A 22,850-nucleotide genomic window follows, 5' to 3' on the forward strand; every position below is an offset into this window, starting at 1 on the left:
TGCCCCTAACCCACTTGCATTCTGTCTCTGTCTCTCTCAAAAATAAACACACATTAAAAAATAAATAATAAATAAATAAATAAAACATCAGCCCAGGGCCTAGAGACTGCCAGAGGCCACAGCAGGTTAGCGATGTTCATGGTCGTTTTACATGTGAGAAAGCCAGACCTTGGTGAAGGACAGTCTCTAATGTTGTTGTTGTGACGATCCAATGTTATTATTCACCTCTTTATCCCCAATGATCGAGTTAGGGCTACATACGTCCAATGGGCACTCGATAAGTGTTGGATGGACTGAATCAGTCCTGCTATCTTGGCCCTCTAAGGTCTTCGAAAAGCAACCACATGGAAGAAAATAAATGTTTGTTTGTTTGTTTGTTTTAATTTATTTATAAGAAGTCAGGCTAGCATTGGGCACAGGATGCCGCGAGCTGCTAAGAAGTGAGGGGTAGGTCGCGGGAGCCGAGGAGTCATGGGGTCTGGGCTCTCCCCTCCCCCACGGTCGGGGCCCAGCTGCTATGGGTCTCCCGTCAGCATAGAAAGTATCTGGTCAGTGAGAATCCCTGTGTAAATTCTCACAGCTGCTGTGCTTGTGCTGTACATGTCCCTGGGGAGAAAGGACAGAGGCTCTGAGCAGGGAGGAGCCCCGGGTCTTGGGCCCCAGGTCTGAGGGAGGATGAGGCTTGGGGCCCAGAATCATGTGTCCTGTGAGGGATGGTGGCTGGAACCCAAACTCCTGGATCCCCAGGTAGGACAGGGCTGGGATCTCAGAATCCAGGGTTCCAACAGAGCTCGGGGCCCAGACTCCTGGTTCCCCTGGGGGGGGGGGGGCGTGGCTTGTGGATACCTGATTTTCTCATCCATAGCGGTCAGATATGTCTTCTCGTATAGGTCCTGGGCGGCCGCTTTGGCCGAGCCCCAGTAGCCGTAGAGTGATTCCTGCATCTGGGACAGCAGGGTGGGGCCCGTGGCTTCATCTTGCCGGGCCATGTCGTCCCCCTGGACCTCTGCAGAGGGAGGGTGTCTTAGGAGAGCTGAGGAACCAGCAGCAGGGGAGAATGAGGCAGGGAAGGAGGGGGACAGGGGTAGGGCCCGGCGAGAACTGGGCTGGGAAGATGCTTGGGGGGTCATCCCATCCCCCTCACACACCCTCCGCCCCCTGCCGACCACACTCACCGCATTTCAATACCAGAAGGACAAGAAGCAGAACCAGGAGGCATCGGGTGCCCATGGCGTCAGAAGACCTGGAACACTGAGGAGGCTGTGGGACAGGGCCCCTGGTGACGTCTAGTCCTGGGGTCCCCCCCCCCCTCCCCGGAAACTCCAGGGGGAGAGGCTGGCTTCCCTGCCCCTCCACCTCCCCAGCTGAGTACCGGGTGCTAATGCATTGGCTTGGGGCTCATCGTCTAACATTTTATGATTCTGCTTCTGATCTTAACACCTTAATTCTAACATCCCCTCATTCACTCAGGAAGCACCTACTGTGTACCGAACACAGTTCTGGGGCCCAGCTGTGAACACAGCAACAGCCCTGCCTGTCTACGAAGCCACTGTGAGAGAGATACACGATCGACAATATTAACTGAGTAAAATACACCGGCGGGTCGTATGGTGGGGAGTACTCTGGAGGGGGGAGGGTGTGTCACAGAGCCTGGGAAAGCCTCAGCAGAGGGTGACATTTATGCCGAGACCCAGTCTGCAGGGTCCCAGGCTCAGTTAAGAACCCACCACTGGGGGTGCCTAGGTGGCTCTGTCCGTCCGTTGGGCGTCCGACTTCGACCTAGGTCATGATCTCGAGTTGGAGCCCCGTGTCGGGCTCTGTGCTGACAGCTCGGAGCCTGGAGCCTGCTTCGGATTCTGTGTTCCGCCCCCCCCCCCATCCCTCCCCCCTGCACACTCTGTCTCTTTCTCGCGAAAATAAATAAACATTTAAAAAAATGTAAAACAATTTTTTTTTTTTTTAATAAAAAAAAGAACCCACCACTGGATGAGTATGTTTCGGATGCCCTGGGGCCCTGTTCTACATGCAATTCCATCTGTCTTCACCCCAACCCTATGACAGAGGCTCTCGGCTCTGGGGCACAGGTTCCCAGGCCCTGTTGTCATTTGCGATTTGGAGATAAGGTGGAGGTCAGACCCCGAGGGACATCAGCAGGGGGAAACAGTCTAGGATTCTAAATTCCGTGATCCCAACGGAGGAATCCAACGAATGTCGTGACTTGCGGTTTCTGATTTAATCACCTCGGCCCCCTCCCCGCTGACCCTTCCCCTTTTCCATTTTTCCATTTCGGGCCCTCTCTTACCCGACTCTGGCAGGCTGTCCTCACCGGCTCCACGTGTGCAGAGAAGGTCTTTATAGCTCTTGGGACCCACCTCCCCTCCACAGCCACCACCCCCACCTTGTCCCCTAGGCCAAAGTCCTAGCCAACAGGACCGCGGAGGGGGTGGGGTGGGGCAGAGAGGGCAGTGACATCATCCCCGAGGTCAAGCCAGAGGGAGCCCCCCCCCACCCCCCGCAAGGTTCTCTCCCAGGAGATACAGGGGGCCAGGTGGGTGCTGTGGAGAGGTTGGGGGTCCTTGGGGTTCAGACCAGAAAAGGGGTCTGGGGTTTCCCCCACATAGGAAGCAAAGGCATAGGGGTCTCTGTGGGGACCTCCTGACCCCGCCTGCACTCCAGCCTTCACCTTCCATCCCAAACTGAGTTGCCCGATGTCTCCTGCCCCCCCACATTCCCACAGTGGTGGGTCTCAGGGCTGGGGGAAGGGATCATCCCCCCCGACTCTTTGCCCTCGGGGCCCCCCTCACTGTCCTTCCCTTGCCAGGTGTCCCTTCCTCTACTCGTTAACTGCTGGGGGTGGTCACGCTGGGGACGGATTAAGACAGGGACACAGAGAAGCATTTCTTTATTGTGGAGGCTGTAAACACTTTAATTCTTGTCTCCGTCCCTGCACAGAAGCTGGGGGCACAGGCTGTGGGCCTTGTTCAGGAGGCTGTCCCTGGAGCTGCGGAGCCAGGCCTGGGTGCGGAGCCTCAGATGCTTCAGGTGGTCTTCATAGTAGGCCTGCACAAAGCCCTGGAAGGCCTCGGGTCCCCTGCAGAGGAGGGACAAAACCGTGAGACCCCGGCAACTCCCAAGACTTCCGCCCCCTTCATCCCCCCCTCCCTCGGGCCTTACCCCACTCAGAGCCCAAGAGTGCGGGCCCTGCCCTCTTCCCCTCTCTGACCCGGGTTCTCCCGCTGACCCAGGGGTCTAGACTCTCAGCCTCGCCCCCCTCAGACCCAGGAGTCCAGGCCCCCAGCCCCTCCTCCCTCAGGCCCAGGAATCCAGCCCCCAAGCCCTGCTGCACACACGCACCAGAACCACCGCCACTTCTCTCTGGTCCTGGTCACCAATGTCTTCACCTTGTCCTTCATCAGGCTCCAAGGACTATCCACCAGCTCCGGAGGCAAACTCGGGGTTGCTGCAGGCACTTCTTGCTGGCATGCTAGGTGGGACCGGAGGGTAACATGGGTGGGCTGGGACCCAAGAATCCTTCCTCCTCCCTTCCCCTCCATGCTCGCCGTCACTATCGCTCCCGGTGGCCCAAGGGGGACCCCTTGACATCACTCCTGGTCTTCACCTTTTCTGTCCCTTTGATCACTTGTCCCCCTTTGAGCCATCCGTCCGATTCCTTGTCCCCCTCCGTGCCCACGGCCCCTCCTGTCACCCCTCTGTCTGCCTGTGGCTTTTCCCCTCGGTTTGCAGCCCCACCTCTTTGACTCCTGTCCCCCTCTCGAGGCCTCCTTTACTGCCCGATCTTGCTGCCCCCTCGGTTCTCCTGTGACCCCCCCCCCCCCCCGCCCCCCGCCACGCTGTCCTAACCACCTCCGCATGCAGTGGAGGGAGAGCTCAGAAGACTTTCCAGCCCTAGGGAAGGAGGTTGGCAGGGCTGCGTCGTGCGTTCCTCCCCGGGGCCGGGGTCGTGCCTCGGAGGGCACTTTACATCCTTGCACACACACCTCCCTGCACGGCAATCACGCCCCCCGGGCGAAGCCTCACCTACAGATCCCAGGCGTCACACGGGGCGCACAGGCGCACGCATGCGCAGAGGCACCCATGGGCCCAGCAGTGTGCTCAAGCCAACGGTGCACATCTTCAAAACTCAGTTTCCCCTTCTGCAGAATGGGATAAGGCCAGGATTCCTGGGAGGACTTGGCGCTAACACCGAACACGCATAAGGCACTAGGAATGGCCCCTTGCACATTGGAGGCACTACGTTAAGTGTTACCATTTTAAATGCGCGTGCAAAGCCGAGGCACGCTCGCATGCCAGCGCCTACAGACACCCTCACAGCGTCCACGCGCTCAAATCCTTGGCATAAATACCCCGTAAAGACACACGTGCACACACACACATTTCCCACTGTCGTTTGTACCAGCCCCAAGGACACCCCTCGCGCACGGCCCCCGTGGACACGTTCGCCCGGACACGCACACACATCTGCGTGCGTACGACAAAGCCCGCGAGCTCCAGGCCCGCGCGCGCGTCTACAAACCTGCGTGCCGTCCGGACCGTCACACTCACACCTTGCACGACTGCAGGGTCCCCGCGCCCGCCCATCCCTTCCTTCCTCACCCACGACACAGGCCAAGACCAGAATGCAGAAGCAGAGGGAGGGCAGGGCCTGGGGCCTGCGTCCAGGAACCAACATTTCTGGGGGCTCTGCTCCTCTGTTCCTCTGCGCTCAGCTCTCCAGGCTGGGGGAGGGGGAGACTACGCAGAGCAGAGCCCTCCCCTGGCTGCCTCCCCACGCCCCTTGGCAGGGACTTCAGAGAGAGGGGCCCAGGTGACAGTGACAAGCAGAGGCCTCACCCGCCCCTGCTGGCCTCCCTCCTTCCTCCCCTCCCAGCACTTTGGCCTGACCGGGGAAGACAGCCGGCTCTTTGGCCTCTGACGCTGACTGGTGTTCAAATCCTGGCTCCACCTCACGAGCTGGCCCCTCTTTCTGGCCTCAGTTTCCTGCTCTGAAAAATGGGCCCACAGTCCATACTCTAGGCAGGGCTTTAATGGAATGAAATGCTGCAAGGAGAGGTCTTAACAAGGAGCCCGGCAACGGAGGTGCTCACGGACCATGGCTGTTTATGATTACTTCTTTCATATTGAAGACCCTTGGGCACTGGGCTCTAGGCCAGACACACTCTCCCCGTATGATCTGGGCAATTCCCAGATCTTCTCTGGGCCTCACTGTTTTCATCTGTAAAATGGGGATGGTAAGAAGCGCCTGCCTCCTAGAGTCCGTGTGAAGGCTGCGTGAGGCTCTGTGAGAGAAAGTTCCAGGTGCACATAGTAGGAGGTTGTCAATGTCAGGCTCAGGCCCAATACTAGGCAGAAAGAAAATGAGCAAAAGGAAGAAAGAAAGACAGAAAGGAAAGAGAGAAGGAAAGAAGACATAGAAAGAAAGAAAGAAAGAAAGAAAGAAAGAAAGAAAGAAAGAAAAGAGAGAGAAGGAGGAGAGAGAAAGGAAGGAACGAAGAAAGGAAATGAGCCTTTATCTCTCGGAGGACCCAGCCATAACTCAGGGCACACAGCCTGGCCAGGGGGCCATGGACTGGATTCTTTGGTCCAGGGTTGCCGAGTAAAATATAGGATGCCCATGTGAATTCAGATAAATAATAAGTTATTCTTTTGATATAAGTATGTCCCATGAAATATTGGGGAATTATACTAGAAATTATTTGTTACTTATCTGAAATTCAAATCTAACCAGGAGCCTGTCCTTTTTTTAAAACATTTTTTTAAGGTTTATTTATTTTGAGAGGGAGAGGGAGAGAGCATGTATGCAGGGGAGTGGCAGAGAGAGGGAGAGAGAGAGAGAGAGAGAGAATCCCACAGGCTCTGCTCTATCATCACAAAGCCCGATGTGGGGCTCGATCTCACGAACTGCAAGATCGTGACCTGAGCCGAAACCAGGAGTTGGTTGCTTAACTGACTGAGCTACCCAGGCGCCCCCGGGGAGGCTATATTTTTATGCGGTGAATCTGACAACCCCCCCCCCACACACACACCGCTTGGCCACAACCCGAACAAGTAGACAGTAGCCCACCCCCACCCCCACCCCCGCCTCACCTTTATGCATACTGTCAGTGACCCAAGGTCAACTAAGGTTTGGAAGCAGATGACCTGACAACGTGCCAGCAGGTCAATAATCACCTAATACTGTGTCACAGTGTCTATGTCATTGCCATCACTTCATCTCATCACGTGGACATCCTATCCTCTCACATCATCACAAGAAGGGTGAGCGCAGTACGATAAGATATGGGGGAGAGAGAGACCACGCTCACATAACTTTTATTACGGTGTATTATTTGTTTTTCTTTTCTTTTTCTTTCTTTTTTTTTAATTTTTCTATTTATTTTTGAGACAGAGAGAGACAGAGCATGAGCAGGGGAGGGGCAGAGAGAGGGGGAGACCCAGAACCCGAAGCAGGCTCCAGGCTCTGAGCTTGTCAGCCCAGAGCCCGACAGGGGGCTCGAACCCACGAACCGTGAGATCGTGACCTGAGCCGAAGTCCGACGCTCGACCGACTGAGCCACCCAGGCGCCCCTGTAATTGTTTTTCTTTATCATTAGTGTTGTTGTTCATCTCTTACTGTCTGATTTTAAAAGTTAAACTGCACCATAGGGGTGCCCCGATAGGAAAAATCAGTGTATCTAGGGCTTGGCACTCACTGTCTGTGGTTTCAAGTGTCCACTGGGGGTCTTGGAGTGCATCCCCCACAGATAAGGGGCGACACTGTACAGCTTGGTCCTGACCCAGCGGCTTCCAGCAGAACGGGCTCTGGCACGCAGCAGGTGCACAACGAATGTGCCCAGCAGTTCCTCACTGACAGAATCACAAAATAAAACCTCCGGGACGGGCGCGTGGGCGGCTCGGTCCGACTCCCCAGTTCCGCTCAGGTCGTGATCTCACAGCTCGCGGGTTCGAGCCCCACCTGGGGCTCTGTGCTGCTGACAGTGTGGAGCCTGCTGGGGATTCTCTCTCTCTCTCTCTCTCTCTCTCTCTCTCCTCCTCCTCCTCCTCCCTGACTTGTGCTCTCTCTCTCTCAAAATAAATACAGAAATAAACATTAAAACACACACACACACACACCTCCTTGAATTTCTGTTTGAGATGTTGAGAAAGTTCCAGGGATGGAGGGTGCAACTTAATGTACCCCTAAAATGGCTAAAATGGTAAATTGTATGTGAGGTATTTGACCATGAGAAAAAAGGAAAAAAGAAAAACTCACCATGTCTTGTGTTACAAGAAGCACGAGGTGGGGGTTCAGAGCCTTGCTCCTCATCCTCCCTGCTGTGTGACCCGGTGCGAGTTGCTTAACCTCTCTGGGCCGGTTGCTTCATCCACGACTGGGAATCATGGACTACCTATCCCAGAGAGTAGAGGAGACCGTTTATGTAAATTACCACGAGAGGCACCAGAGGTGCTCGGTCAAGGTCAGTGGCTGTTGATTAAGCCTGTGTTTTTCTGAGCACACGCTAGGCACCAGGGGCCACAGCAGGGCTTTGGCACCTTAACTCGTTGATGTAACACAACAGAGCTCTGAGGTGGGCACCTTTATCGTTCCCATTTTACAGATGAGGAAACTGAGGCTTGGGGGCGTGGGAGGGGAGTCCACTTACCAATGGCTCCTCGAACAGCAAGGGGTGCATTTGAACCCGGCTCTCTCAGATCTAGCCAAGCCAGGACATGCCCCGACGCACCTCCCCCACCTGAGTCCCGGAGGCCAAGAGGGTGGTTGGAGCAGGGCTGGCAGCAGGATGGGTCTGGGGGAGGTCTCTGACCCCTGCCCCAGGTCCAAGGTCAGTGTGGGCTGTTTGCTGTTTGCAATGTTTGTCCATCCTGGGGACAGGAACAGGCTGAAGGTCGTTCAGGGCGGACCTCAGAGTCAGCTCAATAACAACTGGGAGTGGGGTGATGGGCGCAGAGACCGAGGTCACAAGAGGGAGCGGGTTTGGGAGTGCCAGGCCCCGTGAGCCCACAGGGCAGAGGGCACCTCTGAGCCTGCAGTAACGTGTCCAAGAGACCCCCAGACCCCAAAATCACTCTCCCCCAGTCCAGACCCCATCCCCTCCCTCCTCAATCCCCTAACCCGCCTCCCTTCCAGCACTCCTAAGTGCTCACCTCCTTCCTCTGTGCCTCCGGGTTCTGGCAGGGAAGCCCGGGGCAGAAAAGAGGTTGAAACGTCCCCTCTCCGTTATCTCTTCTTTCTGCCTTCCGTCCGGGAAATTCTCCTTTCGTTAATTTTTAAAAACGGTGGGATATTCGCAAACCGTAAAACTCGCCCTCTTCAAGGGTGCGTGCGATTCGATGTTTTCTAGTACGTTTGCCGAGTTGTGCAACCATCACGGCCCTCCGATTCCAGAACATTTTCATCACCCCGAAAGGAAACTTCCATTCCCATTAGCCCATTAGGGTCACTTCCATTGCCTTCTCCGCCCCCCCGGCCCAGCAGGGGGCAACGACTGACGACGGACCTTCTGTTTCTGTGGGTTTCCCTATCGCGGGCATCCTGGGAAGGGAAACGTACACTACGTGGTCTTTTGCGTGGTGTGTGACGGCGCTTCCTTCCTTTTTCTGGCAGAATAATATTCACCGCACGGATACACATCTACACACGCCATGTGGATTTGCTTATCCGTTTCTCAGTTGGTGGGCATTTGGGGTGTTCCAGTGGAAACACCACTGCCGTGACCATCCGCGCGTACGTTTTTGCGTGAACCTGTGTGCGGTTCCCCTGGGTGGATAGACGCCCAGTAATGGGATCCCCGGGAGCTCTGTTGCACGCTTTGAGGAACCGCCAAACTGTTCTCCAAAATGGCCCTGCTCATTCGCTTTTGGACCCAGTTTTTCATTCACGTGGCTCCTGGCGAACATACATGGGGACGAAAGTTGTGCGGCTTCTCACGCTGTTCCCCGGTTCTCGCTGACTACTTCCGGATTGTCTTCTGGGTTGCAGGTGCTGTGTCGCCTCCTCCAGGGAGCCCTCCCGGACTAGCTACCCCAAGCCAGGTGCCCACTGGAGTCCCCCATCCTTGCCCTGCCCGCTGGGTGGGCCACCTCCGCCCCCCCCCCCCCCCCCCCCCGGGAGTGTGGAGTGTGAATGCTCCTACACACATGCTTGGGGCTCTCTGGGTGTTTTTTGTTGTTCTTGTTGTTTGTTTTTTGTTTTGGTGTGATCAGGGCTATTTGCTCTCTGAGGTCCTGAAGGTTAAGTTTGTAAACCTGAGAACAAACACATTGGCTCTAAATACAAAGTGTAACAAGAGGGGCGCCAGAGTGGCTCAATCAGTTGAGCGGCCCGTTTCTGCTCAGGTCACGTTCTTGCGGTTGGTGAGTTCAAGCCCCGCATCGGGCTCTCTGCTGTCAGCACAGAGCCTGCTCCGGGTCCTTCCCTCGTGAAAAAAAATAAAAGGTAAAAAGAAAATCTTAAAGTTAGAATGAATGAAGGGCGCCTGGGTGGCTCAGTCTGTTAAGCGTCTGGCTCTTGGTTTCGGCCCAGGTCATGATCTCATGGTTCGTGAGTTTGAGCCCCATGTCAGGTTCTGCACTGACAGCACAGAGCCTGCTTGGAATTCTGTCTCTTCCCCTCTCTTGGCCCATCCCCTGTTCTCTCTCTCAAAATAAATAAAGTAAAAAGAAGGAGAAGGAGAAGGAGAAGGAGAAGCATTGTTGGGGCTCTCACTGTGCTCCAGGTACTGTCCTGGGCACTCGGGAGGCACTGCAGGAGACAAGACCGCCTCTGTGAACTTGACTTCCAGCAGTGGGAGACACAGGCAGTAAACAAGTAACCAAAGAGACATATATTAGAGGGTGGCAAATACTGGAAAGACAGGCAGATAAGGAGGTAGCAGGGCGGTGGGAGAGCAGTCTGGGGGGACCACAACGGGGACACGGCTGTTGAACAGACACCTGAAGAAGAAGAGGAGTGAGCCAGGCAGATAGCTGGACATCTGCGGGAAGAACGTTCCAGGCAGGGTGGGCAGCAAGTGCAAAGGCCCTGGGGTAGGAGCCTGCTCAGTGTGTTGGATGAGGCTGAGAAGTTGCACACAAGGGAGGGGAAAAAGCCGTAGGGGTGACCTGGCCAGGTAGTGAAAGGCTGACAGACTCTCATAAGATCTTTTGAGTTTTCCTCTGAGGGTGGTGAGAGGGTTCTGAGTGGAGGAAGGGTGTGATGTGACTTGTGTTCTAACAGGATCCCTCTGGCTTCTGAGTGGGAAGAGAGTATAAGGAGCTTGGAGGGCTGATTAGGGCAGGGGGAAATGGTGCATTAAGTACAGAGGGTTATATGTATTTCCCACCTTTAAAAAAAAAAAAAAGGTGGGGAAAAAATGTTTAAATGTTTATTTCTGAGACAGAGAGTGCATGAGCAGGGGAGGGGCAGAGAGAGAAGGAGACACAGACTCCGAAGCAGGCTCCAGGCTCCGAACTGTCAGCACAGAGCCCGACGCGGGGCTCGAACTCATGAATTGTGAGATCACGACCTGAGCCGAAGTCGGATGCCCAACTGACTGACCCACCCAAGTGCCCCTAAAAAAATTTTTTTTTAATTTTTTTTAACGTTTTATTTATTTTTGAGACAGAGAGAGACACAGCATGAACGGGGGAGGGGCAGAGAGAGAGGGAGACACAGAATCGGAAACAGGCTCCAGGCTCCGAGCCATCAGCCCAGAGCCTGACGCGGGGCTCGAACTCACGGACCGCTAGATCGTGACCTGAGCTGAAGTCCGACGCTTAACCGACTGAGCCACCCAGGCGTCCCTAAAAAAAATTTTTTTTTAATGTTTATTTACTTTGAGAGAGACAGCATGAGCAGCTGAGGGGCAGAGAGAGAGAGAGAGAGAGAGACACAGAATCGGAAGCAGGCTCCAGGCTCCGAGCTATCAGCACAGAGCCCAACGCGGGGCTCGAACTCACTGACTGCAAGATTATGATCTGAGCCAAAGTCAGACTGTTGACTGAGCCACTTAGGCGCATCCCCCACCCCACCTTTTTTTTTTTTTTTTTTTTTAGATTTTATTTTTAAGTCATCTTTATACCCAGTATGGGGCTTGAACTCACAACCTTGAGATCAAGAGTCACAAGTTTCACATACTGAGCCAGCCAGGCGCCCCTATCTCCCACCTTTGTTCTCCATCCTCTGTCCTGTCCTCCATCCTCCATGAGCATCCCCGGACGTGCTTGGAGTTGTCCTCAGACATAAAAGAGGTCAAACACACAAGGCCGTTCCACGTGTGTGTGTTCGAATTTTACGTCAATGACACCACCCTATGCATGTTCTGTTTCTTTTCCACTCAGCGCTATACTGTTACATCTCTCCAAACGGTTTCCTGAACATCTAGCTGGTTCTTTCTGTGGCTGCATGGGGTTCCACGTTTTATTTTTTCACCCCCCCCCCCCCACCACCGCCGGTGATGGACTGCTAGGCTGCTTCTGTAGTGAACGTCCTCATCCATCTTCCCAGATGTTTCTCTGGTCCCCGCACGGTGCCAGATTGGGGACCGCTGGGACGCGGGGCACCCAAATACTTAACGTCACTAGAAACTTCCAGGATGCTCTTCATAAGAGTGATCCAGTCCACACTCCTGAAGAGAGTGTGCTGGGTTTTTTAAATTTTTTTATTTTTTAATGTTTATTTATTTTTGAGAGAGAGAGAGAGAGAAACAGAGCTCAAGCGGGGGAGGGGCAGAGAGAGAGGGAGACACAGAATCCGAAGCGGGCACCAGGCTCCGAGCTGTCTGCACAGAGCTCGACGCGGGGCTGAAACTCACGAACCGTGAGATCATGACCTGAGCCGAATCGGACTCTTAAGCGACTGAGCCACCCGGGCGCCCCAAGAATGTGCTTCTTCTCGGGTACCCATATCCTCACCGGCACCTGGCATTTTCCAATCTTCTGCTTTCGGCCAGGTGACCGGAAGCAGACTGCTGTCTTTGGTGGCTTTCATCTAATTGCCCCTGAGTCTGAGCCTCTCTTCAAAAGCGGAGGGGCCACTCACTCCACGAACTGCTTGCTGTCCGTCTTCTCTGTCCCTGTGCCTTTCTAACCCGAGAGCTCTGGGGGGGTGGGGGGCAGGGGTTGGGGGTTGGGGGTTGGGGATGGGGTGGGGTGGCGGTTTTCAGGAAAATGCTTAAAAAATAAATTGGCTCCAGGGCGCCTGGGTGGCTCAGTCGGTCGAGTGTCTGGCTTCGGCTCAGGTCATGATCTTGCGGTTTGTGGGTTCCAGCCCCGCGTCGGGCTCTGTGCTGACAGCTCAGCCTGGAGAGGGATGTGGGTGTGCTTTAATATGCTGGGGATGAGCAAATAGGGCCCACAGCCAGGTGTGTGTGTGTGTGTGTGTGTGTGTGTGTGTGTGAGTGGGTGTGGGTGTGGTTGTAGCCGGTGAGTCTGGCAGGATGACTCAGGAACAGGGAAAGTGAAGTAAGAATGTGGTCCTGGGACTGCCCCCCACCCCCCAGGCGACATTCAAATCCCAGCTCTACCCATTTGTGGCTGTGTAACATCACATAATTGACTTTAGACTTCTGTGCCTCAGTTTCTTCTTGTTTAGGTTTTTTGTTTGTTTGTTTGTTTGTTTTTTCCAGATTGAGAATAATTATGCCACCAACTATTATGGAACCCATGTACCAGGCCCAGTCCTGTGCTGAACTATGCCTGGGGACAGCAGTGATGGGGCATACAGTCCAGCAGGGGAGACAGACCCATCACCAGACAGTGATGACCCAGAGTGGGCAGGACTGGGATGGAGATGCTTGATCCAGTGTGGGGGTTAAGGAGGGCTTCCTGGAGGAGGGGGCATCAAAGTTTCCTTGGAGGGTGTGGATTGTGTTGATCTTTTTCAGGGCTCTAGCCTATGTCCTCCCCTTGCTCCCTTCCACATCCCTCTCTATTTCCCATTTTAAGTGTAATAAACACCTCTTGTGTGCATGGTGATGAACCAACCTGGGGTCCCTCGTTTTGGGCAGCCCAGTCAGGGAAGACTATGGCAGAGCAGTAGCCTCAGGTTGGGGTCCAACCCAGCTCTCACCTTCCTGACAAGTGACTTCACCTCTCTGCGCTTCATAACTTTTTTTTTTCCTAATGTTTATTTATTTTTGAGAGAGAGAAAGAGAGAGAGAGAGAGCGAGCACAAGCGGAGGAGGGGCAGAGAGAGAGGGGGGACAGAAAATCTGAAGCAGGCTCTGTGCCGACAGCAGATAGCAGGATTGGGGGCTCGAACTCACAAACCATGAGATCATGACCAGAGCCGCAGTCGGACGCTTAACCGACTGAGCCACCCAGGCGCCCACCCCTCTGGGTTTCAATGCCCTCATGGAATTAACAGGGCCCAGATCCCCAAGGTACTCATGAGGATTCTTTTGGGATCGTGAAGTTCAAAGTCCTCAGCACAGGACAAGTAGAGAATTGCTCCATACATGTGAATCCTAGCCTCTCTCCCCAAAAGGCGCAACCCCTACCCTGTCCCATAGCCTTCTGCCTCCCAGCAAGGAAGCACTCAGAATTCTCTACGGTATTTTTATTGGAGGGTGGGGGTCTATATGGACATCACAAAGTCCTCCTGCCGAGAGCCGGGGTATGGGAAATTTCGGAGCCCCCTCCTGGGGCACAGCCCAGAGGACAGAGGCAGCTCTCTTGGTATTCAGAGCAGGGGAATTCTGAAATTTTTGAGCCTCTCAGCAAAGGAGGTCATCAATTTCCTGTAGGGGAGAGAGGGAGAGCAAGAGAGGTCATTGTGTTTCGTCTCCCCTCAGGAAGCCCCAATCCTGCCCCTTACCTGACTCCCTATCTCCTCCTTCCCCCAAAGAAACAGCATAGCTCCCACATCTGTGAGACTGGGCAGAGCCTTGGGGTGGGTGGCCCAAGGTCGGGGTTTCAGTTTTCCAGATGGATCAGAGCCCTTTGAAGTCAGAACGCTTCACCCTGGCCTAGCTGTCAAAGCTTGCTGTCTCTTGCTACGGAGCACACACTTTCCTAGCTTTCTTCTCCTTACTTATTCAAGGGCACTCTTCAGAGCCTCCTTATCTTTGCCCAGGATGTTCCCCTTGCCTGGAATGCCAGTCTCTCCTTGATTATGTACGTGTCTTCCTGGCTCAGGGCCTTTGTAGTCACAGGGGAACATTGTTCCCATGTTTCTAGGCCTGGCTGGATTTTCCTAATCATTCAGATCTCTCTCTCTCTCTCTTTTTTTTTTTTTTTAAGTAAGACAGCCAAGTGCCCCATGAAGCGGTAACACTTTACTTTTTTTTTTTTTAATGTTTATTTATATTTGAGAGAAAGAAACAAAAGTTGAGTAGGGGAGAGGCAAAGAGACAGAGCCTGAAGCAGGATCCAGGATCTGAGCTGTGAGCCCAGGGTCCGCCGCGGGGCTCGAACTCACCAACCGTGAGGTCATGGCCTGAGCTGATGTGGGACACTCAACCGACTGAGCCACCCAGGCGCCCTAGCACTAAGACTTTACATGGAGATCTGAAAAAGGAGCACCTGGCTGGCTCCAGTCAGTGGAGCATTCGACTCTTGATTTCCTGATCTCGGGGTCATGAGTTCAAGCCCCATGTTGGGCATCGCGCTTACTTAAAAAAATAAAGTGTCTCCACTTCAAAGGGGACCCAATAGGGGCGCCTGGGTGGCTCAGTCAGTTCGGGTCTGACTTTGGCTCAGGTCATGATCTCACAGTCTGTGGGTTCGAGCCCCACATCGGGCTCTGTGCTGACAGCTTGGAGCCTGGAGCCTGCTTCAGATTCTGTGTCTCCTTCTCTCTCTGCCCCTCCCCTGCTCGTGCTCTGTCTCTGTCTCAAAAATAAATTAAAAAACATTAAAAAATTAAAAAAAAAGGGGGGGACCCAATAACCAAATCTACAAAAGCCCCTCCCCAGTCTCTGGTTGTCTGTAAGCCTACCCTGTTTAATGTCATCTCGGTGCTTAGCTCTGTTTGGGCTAATCTCCTGGAAATTCACTGGTTTTACAGTCTGTTCCCTGTGGGCTGGGACTTTATCTTATTCACCACGATTATTCCCCACATTGGAACAGTCCTGGACACTTAGCCCAATAACTATTTGTTCCTGAATGAATGATTCTCTAAGTCACCGGATGGAGTCAGTGTTGGTTAAACGGTGTATTGAGCATTTACAAGGTGCCACGCACTACGCAAATCCCCTCCATTTTAAATTCTTGGAAAAAGGCTCAAGATCTACTCCCGAGATCACACTGAGAGTAGTGTCTTGGCTGGCCTGTGGACCCAGGTCCGACTGATTCCCAAGCTTGGTCTTAACACCACCACGCAGCACCATTTCTACAGTGTGGTCTAGATGGGAGTCGGCAACCTGTCCCCCCACATCTGAGCACTCTGTGAGCCAGCTGTGACCACGAGGGAAGCTGTCAGCCGCTCCAAGCCTCAGTTTCCCCACTCTGCTAATCGACAGACCCAGCCCTCCCAAGCCCTGGGAAGATTCCTAACCGGGTCGCCTCAGGAATGCTCTCGAAGGTGTCCTTCAGGTTGTTACCAAACTCCTTCAGCGAATTGGGGATGTTCCTGAAGGTGCTGGCGACATCTGGGGCCCCCTGGGCCGGGGCTGGACCTGTCCAGAGATAGGCAGGGGTACAAACATTTCAGTATTGGGAGCCCTTAGGATGGGATACCAGAGATGAGAGAGGAGCTACTGTACTTGAAAGTGATTCTTGGAGGTCGTGGTGCTAGAATCGGAAGGAACGGAGTGGGGTGCGGGGGGTGCGGGGGGGCGGGTACTAACGCGACCAGATGGAGCTCAAGCTGCTGGCTGGGTATTCGCTTACTCTCAGCACAGCCTCCTCCCCCGCCCCTTTCCAGACTGTAAACGCGGGACAACCAATCGTGGAGGGGCGAGCGCATACATCATCGGTTGCTAGGGCTTCCCGGACAGACTTGCCCGACGCTGGACCGCCCCTCAGAGAGCCCTCACCCATCTTTGCAGGGGTCGGGTGTGGGGGTGTCGGTGAGACATAGGAAAACCAGGGCACCGAACGGGCCGCTGCGCTCCCAAGGGACCTCTAAGTTTGGGCCCCGGGCCCGTGTCCAACTTCGGGCTTCCGAATCTCAAACTCCCAGATTCTCCTATCCCGCTTTTACCTTCCGTAACCATCAACAGAACCACCACCAAAACCGGGAGCCACAGGATGAGCCTCATGGCTGGACCGAAGGGGCGCTCTGGAAGCAGAAGCAGGGGTGGGAGTGATCGGTGACACTCCTCCTCCCTCCCCGAAGTTCCTTCCACCCCCTTTGTAGTGCTCTTCGAAGGGCATCCCTCCAGGGCACTGAGCACCAACCTGGATCCTGGGAGCCACAGCAACGAGGGGATGGGAGGTCCCGGCCCGGCCCAGGCCTTTATCGGGCTGGGGAGGGGGAGGCGGAGGGGGCGGGGAAGCTTAATCCCTCCCCTTCAGCCTCCTATCCCGTCCTGTGCCCACCTACCTTTTCCTCTTCTGCCCCTGGCTGCTGGTGGCGGGCGGGGCAGGTGCGGCCTGGGCACACCCCTTAGGGACAACGCCTCTTGCTGTTAAGCACCTGCACCTCCGAATCTCCCTGACGGTTGGTGGATCTCAGCCCCACAACAGGGGACTGCCTATAGTCTCCACCCCCCGCGCCCCAAGCCATCTTCCCTCTGGGGTTTCTCTTCTGGGGTAACACCTTTCTTCAGGCCTAAGGGCTTGTCTCAGTCACTCAGTCACTCTGTAACTCCATTCGCTGTAACTCCCCAGGCCTCCTCCTCTGCCACCGCCCCTCCCTTCTCAGCAAGTCCCTTCAGCGCCAGCAACTGGGGTCACCCAGTCTGCCCCCACATTCCTACTCCCATGCTCCCATGCCACCTGCAGTCTTTCTTTCAGACTAGCCCTCAAGCCCCCCCCCCCCCATCTCCCTGCATCCGGGAGCATCCCGGACTTCCGTGGATGTGTCCTGGGGTCTTAGTCCCACAGCCCCCAATCTCTTCTGGGAGGGGGTCTTTTCAGCCAGTCTAAACTGCAAAGCTTCAGCTTCAAGGATCCCAGTGTGTGTGCTTCCATCCATTCCCCCAGACCCCTCCTTTCCCTCTGCCGACACCCCCCCCCCGCCCACTCCCCAGGCCTCCACGCCCCCTGGTAAACACTCCATCTGCCCTGACTCACCCCCTCGGGCCCCTCCTGGCACGAAGCACTCCCCCCCTCGCCTCCCCTCCCACCACATCCGTCCCTCAGGGCTGGAGTCCAGTGTTTCCCCCACCCCCTTCCCCTGGCTGCCTTTGACCGCCAGTGATCCCTGGCAGCTGTGGGGAGGGCGGCCCTGGCCTCAGACTCGAGGTTGGCTGGCCTTGTGCCCCCACAACCACGTGTCAGCTTGGGGGTGGCGGGGGGACGGTTGTGAAAGGGATGCACAGACATGACCCTGGCAGGATTGCGACAACCCCCTGGCCGGCTCAGTGCCTCCAGTCCCTGTCAGCCCCCCAGCTGTCTCCCCAGACATCTGCTTCCCCTGTGAGCCTAGCATTCTCCAGACATCCACCCAAGGGTCTGCTTCCCTTCCTTCCCCATCCCACCGGAACAGAACACCAGCTTTGCTTTTCCAAGTCCCATCCTCAACCCAGCTCAGGGCCTTCCGTTTACAGATGGGGAAACCGAGGCACAGCGAAGCACATTCAATGGCTCAGCAAGGGGCTAAGGGGGGCGGCGGGGTGTTTCCTTGTCCCTCCCCTTTCCGGACTCCTGGGTGTCGCCCTGGATCTCTGTGGGGATCAGCCTCCGCCCCCACAGCACCCCCTGCCAGCCTCTGTTCCCCCAAACTTCTTTAGTCCCTGTGCTACCTCTAGACCTGACTGCTCTCTTCGTCCATGAGAATTCAAGATTCAGCTCTTCGAGGGGGAAGAACATGGCTGATGCCAGCCCCCGCATTGACATCTGTGGTTCAGAGGGCTCGGCCCCAGCTCCAGGGCATACCGTGAATCAGCACGCTTGGCTGGGACTAGGTCCCCTGCCTCTGAGCCCACTGACCCCTCTCCTCCTCACCAAGCCTGGGGTGAGTCATCTGGGGGGGTGGGGAGGAGAGCCTGCCTCCCCAAGGGCGCTGGGGGCAGCTGGCAAAAGCCAGGAGCGAAGAGTGTGCACCAGCAGGCTGGGCCCGGGAGTTACCAAGCTCAAGTCCTGGCCTGTCCCCTGGGCTGGGAACCCTGCTCCCCTCGTCTGGGAATTGAGGGGGTGGGGAGAGAACGCCAGCAGCAGGGGCTCCAGGCCTCACTGCTCTGAGTGTCCACTCCCACCTGCTCCCCACCGCGGACTCCAGGACTCTACCGGGCAGGGCAGACCCTCGTGAGGGGGGGCGGGATGGGCAGCTTCCTTCTCTCTCGAGCTGGGACCGGCACCCAGTAAGCTTGTTGAGATAGATGAGAAGTCAGCAGCGCAGCCGGGGGACAGAAGGGAGGCGGATGCGGGCAGGGGGCAGGCACACAGCTCAGATGAAGAGACCTGCTGACCCAGAGGGAACGAGGGGCCCAAGTAGGACAGAATGGTGGAGAGGACACACCCCAGATGGAGGGAGAAGGGAAACAAGAAACAGGCGGCAGGGGTGGGGGGTGGGAAGAAACTGGAGGAGGAAGAGATAAAAGATAGAGGTGGAGGAAAACAGGAAGCCAGAAGAATGAGGCTTCTCAGCCTGGACAGGCCAGGAGGCCAGGAGAGGGCAGGAGGCAGAATTAGGTGAAACCGGGGAGCAACAGGGGCGCCTGGGTGGCTCAGTAGGTTGAGCGTCTGACTCTTTGATTTCGGCTCAGGTCATGATCTCACCATCGTGAGATTGAGCCCCTTGTCGGGGTCTGCACTGTCAGCACGGAGCCAGCTCGGGATTGTCTCTTTCCCCCTCTCTCTCTCTCAAATAAATAAACTTAAAACAAAAAAAAAAGTTAAGGGGTGCCTGCGTGGCACAGTGGATTAAGAGTCTGATTCTTGATCTTGGCTCAGGTCATTTCATGGTTTGTGAGTTCGAGCCCTGCGCTGGGTCTAGGGATTATTTAAAATCCTAGGGGCACCTGGGTGGCTCAGTCGGTTGAGCGTCCGACTTCGGCTCAGGTCATGATCTCGCGGTCCGTGAGTTCGAGCCCCCCGTCGGGCTCTGTGCTGACAGCTCAGAGCCTGGAGCCTGTTTCAGATTCTGTGTCTCCCTCTCTCTCTGGCCCTCCCCCGTTCGTGCTCTGTCTCTGTCTCAAAAATAAATAAATGTTTAAAAAAAAAAATCCTAGGGGCACCTGGGTGGCTCAGTCGGTTGAGCGTCTGACTTCCGCTCAGGTCATGATCTCGCATCGCAGTTCGTGGGTTCGAGCCCTGCGTGGGGCTCTGGGCTGACAGCTCAGAGCCCGTAGCCTGCTTTGGATTCTGTGTCTCCCTCTCTCTCTTTCTGCCCCTCCCCTGCTTGTGCGCGTGCTCTCTCTCTCTCAAAAATAAATAAACATTAAAAAAAAAGAAAGAAAGAAAGAAAAAGGAGATCGTGATAACAGTAAAGGCTCAATCATAACGGCAGTGGTCCCGGGGCCTTTGAGGTCACAACTCCAGGAAGCAGGTACTATGAAGCTTCGGAGCAAGCCAGGCTCGGAAAGGTGGCTTTTTTTCTTGCCCCTCCCCCCTTTGTCAGAGGGGACTGCAAGGTTTAACCCGGGGAAGGGGGGATCTGTTCCAGAACCATGTCTCAGAGACAGAAGGGAAAGAGAGGTACGGAAGAGACAGCGAGCGGGGCTGAGCAGAGACAGAGCGAAAACGGGAGCCTCTGAAAGGGGCAGAAGGAAGCAAACACGGAGATGAGAAGAGACAAAGAAGCAGACACACGAGCAGAGGGGACAGGGCAGAGCGGCGTGGCCGGGGCGAGAAACGGAGGCGGGAGCCGGGAGAAATGACACACGGAGGTCGAGCGGCTGCTGTGGAGCTTGGTGAATCTTTATTAAGCTGGGGCCTTCCAGGAGGGCGCAGGGACGGGGCCTCCTGTAGTCGGGGTGGGGGTGGGGGGTGGGGGGCAGGGGCGCGGGGGCAGGAGTGGGGCCCTCACTGTTTCTCCGCGGGCGCCGTGGTGGGGCTGGTGCCCACGGCCGCCTGCAACTTCTCCACCAGCCCGGCCCACTGGCGCTGCATGTCTTGCACCAAGGGCTCGAACCAGCTCTTGAGGCGGGCCTGGAAGGCCTCGGCCTGCTGGCGCATCTGGTCGGCCTGCTCCTCCATCTTGAGCCGCATCTCCTCCACCTGCTCGCGCACCTCGTCCAGCCGCCCGCGCAGCTGCTGGCCCAAGGCCTCGGCCCGCTCCCGCAGCGGCTGCGCGGCCACGGCGGCCACGTTGGCGTTGCGCGCGCGCGCCTGCTCCACCAGCGGCCAGAAGCGCTCGCGGATGGAGCCGACGCTGCGCTCGGCGCCCTCGCGCACCCCGGCGCGGTACACGGCCAGGCGCTTGTGCAGGTCCTCGGCGTCGCGGAGCAGCCGCTTGCGCAGCTTGCGCAGGTGCGAGGCGAGGCGCCCCCGCAGCTCCTCGGCGCTCTGGCCCAGCATGGCCTGCACCTCGCTGCGGTACTGCGCCAGGCGGTTGCGCACGTCCTCCATGTCCGAGGCCAGCCGGGCCTGCGCCGCCTGCAGCTCCTTGGCCACGCGGGCCTGTGTCTCCGAGGCCATGGGGCCCAGCTGCTCCTCCAGCTCCTCCCTGTAGGCCTTCACCTCCTTCATGGTCTCCTCCATCAGCACCCTGGGGGCCGAGAGGGCGGGAGCGTGTGCGTGGGGAGGGAGGAAAACCGAGGTGGGGGGCGGGGGGGGGGGGCAAGATGGGGACAGGGACACGCGGGAGCGGAGATGGAGAGGGAGGCGGTGCGAGAGACTGAGCTAGCCTGACGGAGGGGCGGCCGGAGGCGGGAGGAGCTGAGAAGGACAGAGAGCCGGAGACCGCCAGGAGCCCCGAGCGGAAAGAGGAAGCAAGACGTGAGCAGAGACGCCGAAGGGTTGGCGACGGGGACACAAAGAGACCCGGACCGGGGTGGGGGGGAGGCTTGGGGGGTCCAGAAGGAACGGCCCACCAGGAGCGTCAGGGGCACTCACGTCAGTTCCTGGGTGACCTGGGTGTTGAGCACCTCCTCCTGCACCTGGTCAGACAGCGTCTGCACCCAGCGCAGGTAATCCCGGAAGCGGCCCAGGGCCTGCTCCCAGGGCTGGCTGGCCTGCCACGGGGCCTCCGGCTCCAGCTCCCGCTCCAGCTGCGGCTCCGGCTCCACATCGGCCCGACATCCTGCGCAGAGCAAGTTCACGGGCAGTCAGGCGGCTCTGCCCCCTCCAGGCACGCGGCACCCGGTACCCAGTAGGTGCTCCACGAACGCGGGGCTGCTTTACGGGGCACTGGGAGCCGGTGGAAGGATGCCCAGTGCGTTTGACCGGCTGGCAAGCGGCCCCTGCTCCACGCGGGGCCGTGTGGTGGTGATGGGGCATAAAACTAGTCACGGCTGACACTAATCTGGTGCTTGACAACAACGCATTAGGAGCTGTTAGAACTCCCATTTTAAGGACGGGGAAACCGAGGCCCAGAGAGAGTAAAACAGGTCCACAGAGCCAGTGGATGTGAGAGGCCTCCCCTCAAGGGGGAGACAGACCCGCGGAAGGAGGGACCCAGGGATGGAAGGAGGGTAAGGGGGGGGTGCACGTGAGGATGGGAGGGGAAGGAGGCGGGGAACCCTGAGCAGGCCCCGCCCCCATACCTGCCAGGAGTGCGACCAGCAGCGCCGCCCACAGAACCTTCATCTTCCAGCCTGCGATTGGTCAGTACGGGTGAGCAATGTCAATCAGCAGCCAGTGGGGACCCCTCCCACCCAGAGCCCCGCCCCACCCGTTCCGGGCCTTCCAAGTCTCGCCGTCGCCCCGCCCCGTATCTGCATCAGCCTAATCCGACCACAAACATTTACCAAGCGGCCCCTCCATTGTCTATTTGGCTCCCTCATTGTCTCCTCCTATCTCCCCGTCCCCAGGTCGGCCTCTGCCGCCCAAATCCCATCCCTCTCTCCCGGGGTTCAAATTCCAGTCGCCCTGCCCCGAGTTCCACCGAGCCCCAACTCTGGTTTGTAAGTTCCAACTTCGCATTCCTCGTCCTGCCTTCACATTCTAAGCCCCAACTTCACATCTAAACGTCATTTCCCACCTATTAGCTAATTTAATGCTCACTTGAAAGTCCTCCGATGAGCGCTCTAGCTACCTGACCGCCACCCCTGCCTCCCGCCCCGCCCTCACCCCCACCCCGGCTCCTCCAAGTAATGGAGATCTGAGGCGGCACCGAGTAAGTGCTCAACAGATGATAGTGACAATTCGTGGGCTCCTGATATGTCTCATCTGGGTCTTCCTACAGGTCCAGCTTCCCCCCCCCTTCCCCCCCCCCCTTCCAGCCAAGACGGAATGCCCCTGGGGCCCGCTCCTCCCCTCGATCCGTCCCCTGCTTCGGTCCTGACCCTGGCGTAGGACAGTCACCTAGCCCCCGCCCATCCCTCACAGAAGCCTTGAGCTGGTCCCTCAACTGTTTCTCACCGGCTCCTGGGAAACCTCCTCCTTTGCCTCCGCTGGGGCTGACTAGGACTCAGGGATCCCAGACTCGTCCAATTATAAGGCTCCCCCTGCCCCGCCCACTCCTCCAGGGCCAGGGCGGCTGGGCCAGCCCCCAGTCACGAGGTGGGCTGTCCCCCCCACCCCTTCACACAGCCGGCAGGGGGAAGGAGGTGGGGGTTGGAGGCTCTGTGACGCCCGGCCCCCGAGAAGCGAGGTGACATCTTACCCAGTAACTCAGGCACCCTCCTCCATTCTGGGGGGCTAGG

General features: G+C 56.8%; 4 protein-coding genes across 6 annotated transcripts; all 4 read right to left on the reverse strand.

The window, feature by feature from the left end:
• Positions 1 to 368: 368 nt before the first annotated feature.
• Positions 369 to 2,330, reverse strand: APOC2 (apolipoprotein C2). 3 transcript variants are annotated; one of them, XM_007096521.3, is made up of 4 exons: positions 2,303 to 2,330; positions 1,176 to 1,260; positions 847 to 1,006; positions 369 to 606 (listed from the first exon to the last, which is right to left on the reverse strand). In XM_007096521.3, exons 2-4 carry the CDS (start codon positions 1,228 to 1,230, stop codon positions 516 to 518), a joined length of 306 nt encoding a protein of 101 aa, XP_007096583.1. In that variant the 5' UTR covers positions 1,231 to 1,260; positions 2,303 to 2,330; the 3' UTR covers positions 369 to 515. The 3 variants fall into 3 exon arrangements, with proteins under 3 accessions (XP_007096583.1, XP_042825652.1, XP_042825653.1); XM_042969718.1 differs by having other exon boundaries at positions 1,176 to 1,251; positions 2,303 to 2,318; XM_042969719.1 differs by having other exon boundaries at positions 1,176 to 1,243; positions 2,303 to 2,313.
• A 554-nt stretch (positions 2,331 to 2,884) lies between these two features.
• Positions 2,885 to 4,718, reverse strand: APOC4 (apolipoprotein C4). Its single transcript, NM_001290577.1, is given in 3 exon segments — positions 2,885 to 3,091; positions 3,355 to 3,484; positions 4,615 to 4,718. Coding segments are annotated over 3 exon segments (372 nt in total). The 5' UTR covers positions 4,691 to 4,718; the 3' UTR covers positions 2,885 to 2,925.
• An 8,822-nt stretch (positions 4,719 to 13,540) lies between these two features.
• APOC1 (apolipoprotein C1) lies at positions 13,541 to 16,400 on the reverse strand. The gene is made up of 4 exons (XM_007096517.3): positions 16,339 to 16,400; positions 16,142 to 16,219; positions 15,494 to 15,614; positions 13,541 to 13,736 (listed from the first exon to the last, which is right to left on the reverse strand). Exons 2-4 carry the CDS (start codon positions 16,197 to 16,199, stop codon positions 13,679 to 13,681), a joined length of 237 nt encoding a protein of 78 aa, XP_007096579.1. The 5' UTR covers positions 16,200 to 16,219; positions 16,339 to 16,400; the 3' UTR covers positions 13,541 to 13,678.
• A 3,541-nt stretch (positions 16,401 to 19,941) lies between these two features.
• APOE (apolipoprotein E) lies at positions 19,942 to 22,633 on the reverse strand. The gene is made up of 4 exons (XM_042969552.1): positions 22,567 to 22,633; positions 21,750 to 21,800; positions 21,100 to 21,286; positions 19,942 to 20,752 (listed from the first exon to the last, which is right to left on the reverse strand). Exons 2-4 carry the CDS (start codon positions 21,790 to 21,792, stop codon positions 20,068 to 20,070), a joined length of 915 nt encoding a protein of 304 aa, XP_042825486.1. The 5' UTR covers positions 21,793 to 21,800; positions 22,567 to 22,633; the 3' UTR covers positions 19,942 to 20,067.
• Positions 22,634 to 22,850: the final 217 nt, after the last annotated feature.

The sequence above is a fragment of the Panthera tigris genome, chromosome E2 (assembly GCF_018350195.1).
Source record: "Panthera tigris isolate Pti1 chromosome E2, P.tigris_Pti1_mat1.1, whole genome shotgun sequence".
In the NCBI taxonomy this organism is placed as follows: domain Eukaryota; kingdom Metazoa; phylum Chordata; class Mammalia; order Carnivora; family Felidae; genus Panthera; species Panthera tigris.

What these genes read in the sequence shown, in the direction of transcription:
- APOC2 (XM_007096521.3), bottom strand. Translation starts at nt 1,230, where the DNA reads ATGGGCACCCGATGCCTCCTGGTTCTGCTTCTTGTCCTTCTGGTATTG. An exon ending in CCTTCTGGTATTGAAATGCG is followed by an intron (nt 1,007 to 1,175) that starts GTGAGTGTGGTC and finishes CTCCCTCTGCAG; the next exon opens with AGGTCCAGGGGGACGACATG. An exon ending in GCTATGGATGAGAAAATCAG is followed by an intron (nt 607 to 846) that starts GTATCCACAAGC and finishes CTTTCTCCCCAG; the next exon opens with GGACATGTACAGCACAAGCA.
- APOC1 (XM_007096517.3), bottom strand. Translation starts at nt 16,199, where the DNA reads ATGAGGCTCATCCTGTGGCTCCCGGTTTTGGTGGTGGTTCTGTTGATG. An exon ending in TCTGTTGATGGTTACGGAAG is followed by an intron (nt 15,615 to 16,141) that starts GTAAAAGCGGGA and finishes ATCTCTGGACAG; the next exon opens with GTCCAGCCCCGGCCCAGGGG. An exon ending in AGCATTCCTGAGGCGACCCG is followed by an intron (nt 13,737 to 15,493) that starts GTTAGGAATCTT and finishes TCTCCCCTACAG; the next exon opens with GAAATTGATGACCTCCTTTG.
- APOE (XM_042969552.1), bottom strand. Translation starts at nt 21,792, where the DNA reads ATGAAGGTTCTGTGGGCGGCGCTGCTGGTCGCACTCCTGGCAG. An exon ending in GCTGGTCGCACTCCTGGCAG is followed by an intron (nt 21,287 to 21,749) that starts GTATGGGGGCGG and finishes TGCTCTGCGCAG; the next exon opens with GATGTCGGGCCGATGTGGAG. An exon ending in CAGGTCACCCAGGAACTGAC is followed by an intron (nt 20,753 to 21,099) that starts GTGAGTGCCCCT and finishes CTCGGCCCCCAG; the next exon opens with GGTGCTGATGGAGGAGACCA.